The sequence below is a fragment of the Aythya marila genome (genome assembly GCF_965140915.1).
Source record: "Aythya marila genome assembly, chromosome: 25".
In the NCBI taxonomy this organism is placed as follows: domain Eukaryota; kingdom Metazoa; phylum Chordata; class Aves; order Anseriformes; family Anatidae; genus Aythya; species Aythya marila.
In genome coordinates this window covers 5,529,298-5,542,114 of record NC_139066.1, presented here as the reverse complement: position 1 = coordinate 5,542,114, position 12,817 = coordinate 5,529,298, and the positions used below count along the sequence as shown (strand labels likewise).

Sequence of the window (12,817 nt, the reverse complement as noted above, 5' to 3'; positions counted from 1 at the left end):
TCGCCCAGTGGAGCCGCCGGTGTCTCAGAGCTCTGCAACCTGTGGTTTGAGCATGTGCTGCACCCGATACCGAGAGCTGCGCTGAGAGCACAAACCCAGCCCCGGGGGGAAGGAGAAGCAGCCACGACCCTGCTCCGGAGCCGTGTCCCACGTCTTCAGCTTTGCGGCCAGCATCTGGCCACCGGGTGACAGAAATAGCTGTGCTCCGCTCAGCGCTGGTGACACGGGGCTGGGGACAGCACCTGGGGGTGGGAGGAGAGCCGGGCTGCGAGCAGGGGCTGGTTGGGGACACCCAGCGCTTCCAGGAGACCCCAGCCCGGGGGGCTGCTGTTTGCATCTCCCACCCCATGCGAGAGCCACACGGGGACGATGCCAAGGAGAGGAGCGGGGGCTGCTGTGGGCTGTTGGCACGGGGCTGGGCGCAGGCAGGACGCCGGCCTGGAGGGATGGTTGGAGCCGTGCTCGGTGCAGGCATGGCTTGTTCGGGTGGGAAACGGGGGCTCCACGAACCGGGGGCGGCTGCTGGAGCGTGACATCCCCCCCGCCCCTGGGGTCCCATGCTCTGCTCTGTCCCCAAGCCCCCGTGCCCCCCCGAGCACTGGGGGGACGACCTGCTGGTTGTTGACAAGGTTCCCTCCTCCTCCTTACGGGGCAGATTAGGATCTGCGGGGAAGGGGCCCCGCTTTCCTCTCCCCAGGGGGGAGCAAATTGATTCCAGGCTCCAGCAGGCTTTCCGCCTCTCGCAGCGGTAATCCCTCAATCCCTCCTTTCTCCTGGCTCCAGACATCTTTCCCTGGCTTATCCCGGCTCTGCGCAGGGTCCCTGCTGGCCCCAGGAGCTCCCAGTCGGAGCCCCAGGGCCGTGGAGCTGCTGGAAGCACGGGAAGGGCTGGGGGCAGGTTCCCCCTTCCCCTTGCCTTCGCTCCGTGCCCGTTACGGGGGTGCCATCCTACTGGGGGTAGGGGCAGGGGTCCCGGGGGGCAAATGCCCCCGACACGGCTCGGTCGGAGCCACCAGCACTGCGAGGGGCTGGGGGATGATGCAGGAGGGGCACCTGCATCCCCAGCCTCGGGGACACGGCTCCAGCTCCCCCCGCAGCCCCCCTGCACCTGGGGCTTTCTGTTCCCTCTTTCAGCCTCTGCTCCGGCCCCAGCTCCGCTCCTGCACAGGAAGCAGCCCCGGCACCGCCGCAGGTGACAGCCGCGCCGTCCTGCCCCTTGCAGCGAGGTGCCCGGGCCACGCTGGGGTCCTGCCCAGCACCAGGACCCTGCTTGGACCCAGTGGACCCCAGAGCATCCCCATCCTTTGGGGTGAGCCTGCAGCTGCCCCCCGAATTCCCCGCAGGGCACCGCAGGGGCTGGGGGGAGGCAGCGTATGTAGGACACGCGGCGGCCACCCCCCTCGGTGGGTGTCTGGCACGTTTGGGAGCAGACAGGGGCTAAATCCCGGTCTTCTGCACCGCTGGGAGGACAGGCGACCCCTAAACCCGCAGGCCTTAATCTGCTGCTTGATTACAATCACCGCCACATCTGCTGGCACGGCGCAAATCCCTCCCTGCCCGGGCTGCAGCTGCGGGTGCTGGGTGCCTGGAACACGTCTGGGGGGGGACTGCACCTCCCAGCCACCCGGCCACGCTCACCCCATGCAGTGCTCACCCCGTGTCCCACTCCCCCCATGCCCCACAAAGGGCTGCTGGCACCCGGTGCCCCTGCAGCCCCTGGGCTTTCGGTGCTGAGGGGTCCCGGGGCTGCTCAGGGCTGTTGGGACCAGGACTGGGGGTCCCGGAGATGCTCAGCGGGAGGGACTGGAGCTGTTGAGAGTGGGATCAGGGGTGCTGGTGTTATAAATGAAGTCTCAACTCCATCTGAATTTAGTAATATTTATACTTATAAAAGGTATAAAAGGTATAAAAGATATAAAAGGTATAAAAGGTATAAAAGGCAAGTAAACAGCACTGGGTGTGCGGGGAGTCCCCGCTCCACCAACACGCACACACGAACATCAAACATCCTAAATACACAGAACATGGCTTGACATACTAAATCCGAGTGTGCCTGTACATACGTACAATCTGGAAAGGTAACAAACAACCCTCCAAGTTCCATGACTTAGCAGTCTCCATTTTCCATCCCTTTGAACAATGTCTCGCTTTAAGTCAAGCAGCTCGGTCTTCAGGCCTTATGGATCCCGTTCTTCCCAGATCGAAAAAAAGCACATCCAGCTCCTTCCCAAGGCCAATAGGGCCTGGGTCAAAAGGCACCTCCAGGTCACCATAACACGCAGCTGCTGAGCAGCGAGGGGCAGCTGTGTCCTGGCTCCGCTTCTCTCAGCTCCAGCTTCTCTCCAGCTCCAGTGCCCATTTCCAGCGACTTTCTGTAGAGCTTCTCTGAGCAATTTGCTGAGTTTGGCCGAACCGATCTTCATGAGACAATCGATGTGCCTGTTCCCGTCCTGGTCCCCATTCCCCAGCCTGTTCCTCTTCACTCCTTTTTCCTGCTTCTTTATTGATGTGACTTCATCGCGTTGCCTTTTTTATCCTGAGGGCAGGCCCCCTCTTACACCCTTCTCCCCCCAGCAGTTCTTTTCAAAACACCTTTTCATTGGCCAAACAACTTTGCAAATAACAACAGCAAACATCCAGAAACTTCCATGCCTTAACCGGAGCCTGCATGGAGTCTCCTGGATCACCCTTCTGGGTTTCCTCTAAACTCTTTTACATTCCCGATGGCCTCCTCGTTAAGAGTCTAATTTTATCTCATCCACGGGGCTTTCCAAGCCCCATGGCCACACTCCCAAATCTCCCCCTTCTTTATTAATACCAACCATCTTCTCGACACGAATTACCGCTCCATGTATAACACCGGGGATTCTTGGAAAGGTGTCCGGGGGTTTTTGGGGAGGGGACCGGGGGTCTCGGAGCTGCTCGGTGGGATGCTCAGGGCTGTTGGGACCGGGATTTGGGGTCCTGGGGCTGCTCGGTGGGACGCGTGGGGCTTCCAGGAGCAGGACCGGGGATCCTGGGGACAGTCGGTGTGACACCCAGGGCTGTCGGGGGCAGGACTGAGGGTCCCGGGGGTGCTCGGTGGGACACCGGGGACTATTAACACCGGGACCGGGGGTCCCGGGGATGCTCGGTGAGACACCCGGGGCTGCCGCGGACCGGGACCGGGGGTTCCTGGGGCTGCTCGGCGGCATCTCGGTGGGGTCGGGGGGGGGGCTCAGCGCTCGGCCCCATCCCCGTGCCAGCACCCCGCCCGTCCCGGGGCCGCCCCGTGGGTGGAGCCGCCGGTCCCGTTCCTCCGCGCGGCTGCAGCACCGGGAGCGGCGGCGCCGAGGGCGCTCGGGGCGCTCCCAGCATGGGCGTTCGCCGCCTCCTCGGGCTCCTGCTCGCCTCTTGCGCCTCTTTCCTCCTCCCCGGCCCCGGCTGCCTCGCACGTAAGTGGGGCCGCGGCCCCGGGAGCCGCCGCTCCGCACTGCGGGACGGAGCCCGGCAGCCCCCGAGCATCCCCCGAGCATCCCCCGGTCCCCGCCCCAGCCCCGGTGTCTGTGTCCCCCCCCCTCCCCACCTCTCTCCAGCCCCGGTTCCCCGGTTCTCCCGGGCATCCCCCGGTGTCCCTCCCGGCTCTTTTCCCCCAAGGTCACCGCCGGACCCAGCGGCCGGGCGCCCCCCCCCCCCCCCCCCCGAGCCCCGCCCGGCGCTGCCCCGCCGCAGCCCCCCCCCACCCCCCCCGCCCCCAGGCTCGGCCCGGTGTCTCCGGTGGTCCCGGGGATGCTCAGCACCGGGAGCCGCATCCCACGACCGTACCGGGTACCCCGAGGCGGGGGGGGGCAGCCCCCGGAGCCCCCCGGTGCGGCTCCGCCGGGACCACGGGCAGCGCCGCAGGGATGCTCGGGGCTGGTCCCAAGGTGGGGGGGGGCTGGGGAGGGGCAGGGGGGGTGCAGGGGTAGGGGAGGGTCTGGACCTGGGGGCTGCAGCCCAACTGAGGCGGGGGGCAGCGGGGGGGTGCCCGGGGGGGCGCTGGGTACGGGAGAGGGAGGCAGGGGGTGATGATGGGGGTATAGGGGGCTGGGGGGGGCTGGGGGGGATTTTTGGGGGGGTGGATCTATGGCAGAGGATCTATGGGGGATGAATCTATCGGGGATGGATCTATGGGGGGGGGGTAGAGCTATGGGGAGATGGATCTATGGGGGGATGGATCTATGGGGGGAGGCAGACAGGGAGAGATGGAGGCTTGGGGAGGGAGGGGGGCTGGCATCGTGGGCACACCACAGCTGCCCTTGTCCCCAGCCAGCCCCCCCCAGGGTGCAGGAGACCCCCCCGGAGCTCCTCCGGGACAACTCACCGGGGGCTGCCCGACCCCAGTAAGGGGGCTGCAAGGGGCTCGGAGCCCCCAGCCCCACCGCGGTCCCCTCTGCGGATGCCACCAGGATTTGTGCCCCCCCCCCTACCCCTGCAACTCCCCTTTCTTCCCCCTTCTCCCCCCCTCCCAGAGCCCCCAGCGGGCTCCCGGCCCAGCAGCTGTCCCTGGGCCGTGTGGGACCGGGCTGGGGGGGGTGCAGGGCTGGCTGGGGAGGGGGCTTCCCCGGCCGCCCACGGCAGTGCGGAGGCTGCTGGTGCTGGTGCGGCGCCGGGAGCCCGCAGAGGTGCGTCAGCTCCCGCTGCAGTGGGAGGGCAGAGGCAGGAGCCGAGCTGCCAGGGAAGGATCCTCCGCTCCTCCGGCTTTGCAGGGGGCTGGGGGGGGCCATGAGCCACCGGTGAGGACCCTTCCCAAAAGTGGGGACCGCGGGAGGGGCCGGCAATGGCTGCGCTGCCACCCCCCCCCCTCCCTCCCTCCTGGGTTTTCGGCGCTGGGCTCAGCGGGGCGTGGAGACGCAGAACCGCTGGGTCACGGTGCGGGGAGAGGGCCCTGCTGCTGCTGCTGCCACCGGGATGGGGCTTGGGGGCTGGCTGGGGGCTGGCTGCCTCCTCCACCCCATGGATTTGTCACCCTGTGGGTCCCTCACCCCATAAATCTACCACCCCGTGGATCCACCACCCCCCGTCTCCATCACCCTAAGGATCCATCACCCCTGCCTCCAGCACCCCTGCCTCCATCACCCCTTCCTCCCTTAATCCTGGCACCACGGAGCTGCTCCCCACCCTTCCCCCATGCTGCTGGGGACATGGGGTCACCGCACCCCATGCCAGACCCCCCTCGTGCCCAGCACCCCTTTCCCCCGCAGGACCCTGTTACGATGAGCTGGTCGCGCCCCTCTACTCCTCGTCCATCGGTGCCTCCTCCAGATACAACATCTTCTACTCAGCCAGCTTCGCCCGGCTGCACAGTGAGTCCCCCCCCCCCTGCCTGTGGGGTCAGGGACAGCACATGGGGACCCCACCCCACCGTGGGGCTGCCACGGAGCTTGGGGGGCTGTGGGGAGGGGGCTCCTTGCAAGGTCTCACCCTCAGCATCCCCAAAGGGCACGGAAGCTTCCCCGAGTGGGGTGCAGTGGCAGGGCTGAGGGCGGCCCTTTTTGGGGCTGCGGGGTCCTGCCTGAACCCCCCCATCCTGCAGGCACCAGCGGCTGGTCCCCCGACCCCCGCGACAAGCAGCCCTGGCTGCAGATCGACCTGATGCAGAAGCACAGGATCAACGCGGTGGCCACGCAGGGGACCTTCAACACGTACGACTGGCTGACGCGCTACATCGTGCTCTACGGGGACCACCCCACCAGCTGGAAACCCTTTTTCCAACAGGGCAGCAACTGGGTAGGAGCCGTGGGGTCCCCCCGTGGGGTTGGGGTTCCCCTGTTGGGAGCAGGGAGGTGAAGGGGGGGCAGCTGGCCCCGCGTTGAGCTGCCCCTTTGTCCCCAGACGTTTTTTGGGAACGTGAATGAGAGCGGGGTGGTGCGGCACGACCTGCACTACCCCATCCTCGCCCGCTACATCCGCATCATCCCGGTGGCCTGGAACCCCCGGGGGAAGATCGGGCTGCGCCTGGGCCTCTACGGCTGCCCCTACCGTGAGTACCGGCCCCGGTGGTCCCCGTGCGGGGAAGGGACCCGGGAGGGACCTGCAGGGCACGGGGCCAGCTCCTGCACCGAGGCCAGCGCTGCAGCCGGGCTCTGGCATGCCCAGAAAACCCTTTTTCCATCAGGATTGCGTCCAAGCAATCCGCAGCCATTATTAGCTATGACATAAACCTGCCCCAGCTCTTAGCGGGGTTGGAGAGGAGCGCTCCCAAACGCCAGCCTGCCTCTCCCCCAGGGTCCCACGTGCTGTACTTCGACGGGGACGATGCCATCTCCTACCGCTTCCGCGCCAAAAAGATCAGCACCATGGAAGACGACATCTCCTTCAACTTCAAGACGGTGGAGCAGGACGGGGTGCTGATGCACGGGGAGGGCTCGCAGGGCGACTACATCACGGTGGAGCTCAAGCAAGCCCAGCTCTTCCTGCACATCAGCTTAGGTGAGCCGGGGATGTGGGGATCCGACCGGGGGGGATCAGAGGGGCCGGGGGCAAAGGGGCCGCAGGGTGACGGTGTCCCCTCCCCAGGCAGCAGCCCGGTGCACGCCACCGAGGGTCACACCACGGTGGCGGTGGGCAGCCTGCTGGACGATCAGCACTGGCACTCGCTGCACATCGAGCGCTACGGGCATCACGTCAACCTGACGCTGGACGGGGAGGTCAAACGCTTCCGCTGCCACGGCACCTTCGAGCACCTCGACCTCGAGACCGAGGTGGGTCCGGGGAGCGGGGGGAAGCTGCCGGGCTGCCGGCCCCACAGCATCCTCAGCGTGAGGCTGAGCACCCCCTCTCTGCCTCCCAGCTCTTCTTCGGGGGGGTGATCGACCAGGACAAGCAGCACCTCACCTACCGGCAAAACTTTCGGGGCTGCGTGGAGAACATCATCTTCAACGGGGTCAACATCGCCGACCTGGCCCGGCACCGGAGATCCAACATCCGCTTCGAGGTGCAGCCCCCAGACTAGGGGGCAGGGGTCCAGCCCCGCCGTGGGGTGCCCCCTTCCTCGGTGGTGCTGCCCCTGCTGTGGGGTGACCCGTTTCCAAGTGGGGGCCAAGTCCTCAGCCCCCGCTATGGGGTGACCCCTTCCCTAGGGCCGTGTCCCTGCTATGGGGTGACCCCTTTCCCAGGTTCAGCCTGCGATTTGGGGTGACGTGAGGCTGGAGGCTGCTGCGCTCAGCCAAGCGGCCCCACATCGACCGCACGAGGTCGTCCCTGGCCTGGGGCACCCACCCGGCATCACCAGGCAACGGGATCGAGCGGGGCAATCGGGGCTGGTGGGGGGGGGCCACGGGGCGGATCTCCCTGCCACGGGAGCATCCCATCCCTCACCGCCTCCCGTGGGCACCCGCAGGGCAGCGTGGGCCACTACTGCCAGGACCAGGTGAACACCCCCATCACCTTCGCCGGCATCAACAACTACGTGCAGGTGCCGGGGATCCCCCGCAGGAACCGCCTGGCCGTCAGCTTTCGTTTCCGCTCCTGGGACATGGCCGGGCTCCTGCTCTACACCAGCTTCGCCGACCGCCTGGGCTCCCTGGAGATGGTGCTGAGCCAGGGCCAGATCAACGTCTCCATCGCCCAGCCCGGCAAGAAGAAGTTGGAGTTCGCTGCAGGTGGGCCGGGGGCTGATATATGGGGTCTGGGGGTCCCGTTGGGGTGTCGGTGCCCCCCACTGCATGCCCACCTCTCCCCCACGCAGGGCATCGCCTGAACGACGGCTTCTGGCACTCGGTGCAGCTGGTGGCACGGGAAGGCTCGGCCGTGGTGACCATCGACGATGACGACGGTGCCGAATTTCGGGTGGCGCACCCCTTCCAGCTCCGCACCGGCAGCCAGTACTTCTTCGGAGGTGGGCGCAGGGTGGGCAGGGGTTGGAGGGGGGGTGTGTGGGGTACCCGTGTGCCGCTCACCCCCTCGCCCCGTGCCTTGCAGGCTGCCCCAAGCCGGCCTCGCTCACCGGCTGCCGGTCGAACCAGACGGCTTTCCACGGCTGCCTGCAGATGCTGAGCGTCGACATGCAGCCCGTGGACCTGGAGATGCTGGTGCAGCACCGGCTGGGGAAGTACGCCGACGTCTTCTTCAACGTCTGCGGCATCACGGACAGGTACCGGCTTGGGCAGAGGGTGCGGGGGCCGGCGGGGCCGGGACCCAAACCCTCTGCGCCCCCAGGTGCACCCCCAACCTGTGCGAGCACGACGGCCGCTGCGTCCAGTCCTGGGACGACTTCATGTGCATCTGCGACCTGACGGGGTACAAGGGAGAGACCTGCCACAAATGTGAGCGCAGCAGGGCGGGACACCACGGCCCCCACGGCTCTCTCCGGCCCTGGGTGCCCATCTTCTCTCCATCCCACCGCCCTGTTTCCCTCTTTCAGCCCTTTACAAGGAGTCGTGCGATGCTTACCGGGTCAGCGGGAAGACCTCGGGGAACTACACCATCGACCCGGACGGCAGCGGGCCGCTCAAACCCTTCACGGTGTACTGTGACATACGAGGTGGGCGCGACAGGACGGCGGGGGCAGGCACCGGGCTCTCCCCCTGCACCCCGGGCTCGGGGATGGAGCGAGCCGGGGCGTCCCGAGGGGCTTCTCCTGACACCCCCTGCCCTGCAGAGGACCGGGCATGGACGATCATACGGCACAACCGCCACTACGCCACGCGGGTGACGGGTTCCAGCGTGGACCAGCCCTACCTGGGCGCCGTGGAGTACTGGAACGCCTCCTGGGCCGAGGTCTCGGCGCTGGCAAACGCCTCCGAGTACTGCGAGCAGCGCATCGAGCTGCACTGCTACAACTCCCGCCTGCTCAACACCCCCTGTGAGCGCCGGGAGGGGAGCGGGGCCGTGCCGCGGGGCCGTGCCGTGTCCCCCTCCCCATGTCCTTACCCTCCCCTGCGCCCCCAGCCGGGCTGCCCTACAGCTTCTGGATGGGCCGAAACAACGAGCGGCACTACTACTGGGGGGGCTCGCGGCCAGGCATCCAGCGCTGCGCCTGCGGGCTGGACAAGAACTGCGTCGACCCCCAGTACTTCTGCAACTGCGACGCCGACCACACGCTGTGGTGAGGGCTGGGGGCTGCGGGAACAGGCTGGGGGGGGTCAGGGGGGTGGTGGGGAGCAGCCCCTCTGACGCACGTGCCATCCGCAGGAGGACGGACAAGGGTCTGCTGACCTTCGTGGACCACCTGCCCGTCACGCAGGTGGTGGTGGGAGACACCAACCGCTCCGGCTCCGAAGCGCAGTTCCTGCTGGGGCCCCTGCGGTGCTATGGGGACCGTGAGTGGCCAGAGCTGCGTTGGGTCCCGTGTCCGTGTTGGGTCCTGTCTCCACATTGGGTCTATGCCCATGTTGGGTCCATACCCTCGTTGGGTCCATGCCCATGTTGGGTCCTGTATCCACATTGGGTTCATTCCCAAGTGGGGTCCATGCCCACATTGGGTCCCATCCCTGTGTTGGGTACATTCCTGAACAGGGTCCATCCTATATTGGGTCCATACCCATGCTGGTTCCATGCCCACACTGGGTCCTGTATCCACATTGGGTTCATTCCCACGTGGGGTCCATGCCCACGTTGGGTCCCACCGCCGTGTCGGGTCCATCCCTGCACAGGGTCCATGCCAACGCTGGGTCCATGCCCACCTCTTACCCTCTCCTGCTCCCCGCAGGCAACACCTGGAACACCGTCTCCTTCAACAGGGGCGCAGCCCTGCTCTTCCCCACCTTCCAGGCCAACCACAGCCTCGACATCTCCTTCTACTTCAAGACCACTGCCCCATCCGGCGTCTTCCTGGAGAACCCCGGCACCCGAAACTACGTCCGCGTGGAGCTCAACAGTACGGGCGCGGGTAACGGGGGCGCGGGGGGCGGCGGGGCTGGGGTGCCCCTGCCGACACCGCGTCCCCGCAGCCACCAGGGACGTGGTGTTTGCCTACGACATCGGGAACGGGCACGAGAACCTGACGGTGCGCTCGGCGGTGCCCTGGAACGATGATGAGTGGCACCAGGTGAAGGCTGAGCTCAACGTGAAGCTGGCCCGGCTGCGGGTGGACAAACTGCCCTGGGTGGTGCGGCCGGCCCCGCCACAGAGCTTCGTGCGCCTCGAGTTCGACAGACCCCTCTACGTCGGTGAGAGACCCCCTGCCTCATGCCCTATGTCCCCGGTGTCCCCGTGCCCCCCTGCGTGCCGCAGGGCGCTGAGTCTCGTCCCGGCTGCAGGCGCGGCGGAGCACAAGATGCGCCCGTTCCTGGGGTGCCTGCGGGCGCTGCGGATGAACGGGGTGACGCTCAACCTGGAGGGCAAGGCCAACGAGACCGAGGGCGTGCGGGTCAACTGCACCGGGCACTGCCAGGACCCGCCGGTGCCCTGCCAGAACAGCGGGCTCTGCGTCGAGCGCTACAGCCACTACAGCTGCAACTGCAGCATCTCCGCCTTCGACGGGCCCTTCTGCAACCACGGTGAGCACCACGGGGGGACCCTCTGTGGGGCTGGGCTGGGGGAGAGGAGCCGGCACCCCCCGTCACCCCCGTGGGATCCCTCACAGACATCGGAGGGTACTTTGAGGAGGGCACGTGGGTGCGCTACAACATCCTGCCCATGTCGCTGTACGCCGCCCGCGAGTTCGCCAGCATCGTCAGCAGCCCCTGGCAGCCCCTGCCCGGCTACAACCTCACCAGCGAGGAGGTCAGCTTCAGCTTCAGCACCACCTCGGCGCCCGCCGTGCTGCTCTACGTCAGCTCCTTCGTCAAGGACTACATGGCCGTGCTCATCAAGGATGACGGTGAGGGTCCCACGGGGGGGGGGGGGGCTCCCCACTGTCCCCAGGCCGATGAGCGGCGCTGCAGCCGCCTGGTGCTGTGCCCGCAGGGAGCCTGCAGCTGCGCTACCAGCTGGGCACCAGCCCCTACGTCTTCGCCCTCACCACCAAGCCGGTGACGGACGGGAGACCCCACCACGTCAACATCACCCGCCTGCACCGCACGCTGTACACGCAGGTACGGGGCCGGGGCACCGATGGGGTGGCAGGGGGAGCAGGAGACTCCTCCGGTGCTGACACTGCTTGCTTGCACCTCCCCCCCAGGTGGATTACCTGCCCGTCATGGAGCAGCAATTCTCTCTGTTCGTGGACAGCAAGCTGGACTCGCCCAAAAACCTGTACCTGGGGCGCGTGATGGGTGAGCTGGGTCCTGCTCCTCACTCCAGCGTCTTCTCGGCCCCAGCTCGGTCCTTGGCGGGGGCTGAGCCACCTCCTCCTGTGCCCCCGCAGAGACCGGCGTGATCGACCCCGAGATCCAGCGCTACAACACGCCCGGCTTCTCGGGCTGCCTCTCCGGGGTGAAGTTTAACAGCATCGTCCCCCTCAAAGCCATCTTCCGCCCCACCAGCCTGGTGCGGCCCTACAGCATCCGCGGGGAGCTGGTGGAGTCCAGCTGCGCCTCCATGCTGCCCCTCACCACCATCCTCATCCCCCCCGAAATGGACCCCTGGTACATGGCCACGGGTAGGTGCTGTGCTGGGAGCCTGGGGGGGGGGTGGTTGGAGTCCCCGAGCCCCCCTTTGGTAAGCACCAGACTCTGCCTGGGTGATGCGGAGGCGCAGAACCCCGCGGCCCCATCCCACCCACCCGCTTTGTCCCCGCAGAGTTCCCCCACGTGCACGACGACGGCTGGATCGGGATCATCATCGGGTGTAAGTGACACCCCCGGCCGGCGTCCCCCCCCCCCCCACCCCACACCGTGCCACGGGTTGTCCCCGGGTCCCCTCCCCATCCTCCCTCACCGCCGCCTTCCCCGCAGTCGTGACGTTCCTGCTGCTGCTGCTCGGGGGCTTGCTGGTGCTGCTCTACCTCTACTACCACCGCTACAAGGGCTCGTACCACACCAACGAGCCCAAGGCCATCCAGGACTACGGCGGCACCGTCAAACCGCTGTCGGTGCGCAAAGACCAGAACCTGCCCCAGATCCTGGAGGAGGCAAAAGGCGACTAGCGGGGCCGGGGAGGGGTGGGACGGGCTCGCAGCCCCCCTCCACGGCCACGGCGGGGGCCGCCCGGAGACCAGGAGCGAGCGTCGCGGGACCAATAGGGCCGAGCACACCTGAACTGCCAGCACCGCCGAGACGAAGCCGGCCCCGGAGCCGGAGCGTGGCCACCTCCAGCCCAACCTGGCCACCGGCACCCCCAGACCCCTCCGCCGGAGGCCACCCGCTGCCAGAGCCCCGCTCCTCGGCGGGGACCCCCCACCCCGGGGGCACCTCGCAGCCCACGCGGAGGTTGCGGGGAGGGGGGGAGCAGCACCGTGGGGGTGCCCCCCGCCCCGCTCGCGCCTCGATTACCTGCTGCTTTACTCGCTTAGCAAGAGCCACGAAGGAAACCACGCAATAGCCAGCCTCGGAGCGCAGCCCCGGGGCGCCCCAGCAATACCCTGCCCGTGCGTGCACCGCGCATGACGCCACCGCACTTTGCTGAGATGCTGCTTTCCGACCGTCAGGTACGGATGATCCTTTCTACCTTTTTTTTTTTTTTTTTTTTTCGGTGTCGTTGTTCTTGTCGTCGTCGCTGGATATTCTACTACACTCCGGTGTTTTTTTTTTAAATTCTCTCGGTTTGTATAAAAACAAAACAAAACAAAAAAAAAAAAAAACACACACAAAAAAAAACGCAAAACGGAACGTTACGTCGGGTGTTACACGGTCGAAGTGTCGTGGTAAGTGGTCCGTAGTTCGCTACTTCCCCGCCCGGGGTGCTCGTCCTGCCCTTACCGCCAGCCCGTTCGCGCGCTGTATCGTGGTTCAGACGATGTTACAGAAATGCATTT

General features: G+C 66.7%; 1 protein-coding gene across 1 annotated transcript; it reads left to right on the top strand.

Annotated features, from left to right (window-relative positions):
• Positions 1-3,355: 3,355 nt before the first annotated feature.
• On the top strand, positions 3,356-11,989 carry CNTNAP1 (contactin associated protein 1; the record flags this gene model as incomplete). The annotated part of the gene is made up of 24 exons (XM_082778801.1): positions 3,356-3,434; positions 5,223-5,324; positions 5,555-5,748; positions 5,854-6,001; positions 6,247-6,450; positions 6,538-6,722; positions 6,812-6,955; positions 7,361-7,622; positions 7,709-7,858; positions 7,942-8,113; positions 8,179-8,285; positions 8,384-8,503; positions 8,621-8,824; positions 8,911-9,067; positions 9,154-9,281; positions 9,671-9,838; positions 9,912-10,130; positions 10,221-10,460; positions 10,547-10,783; positions 10,870-10,997; positions 11,084-11,177; positions 11,270-11,503; positions 11,644-11,691; positions 11,799-11,989. The coding sequence occupies 24 exons, from the start codon at positions 3,356-3,358 to the stop codon at positions 11,987-11,989; spliced, it is 3,915 nt and encodes a 1,304-aa protein (XP_082634927.1).
• Positions 11,990-12,817: the final 828 nt, after the last annotated feature.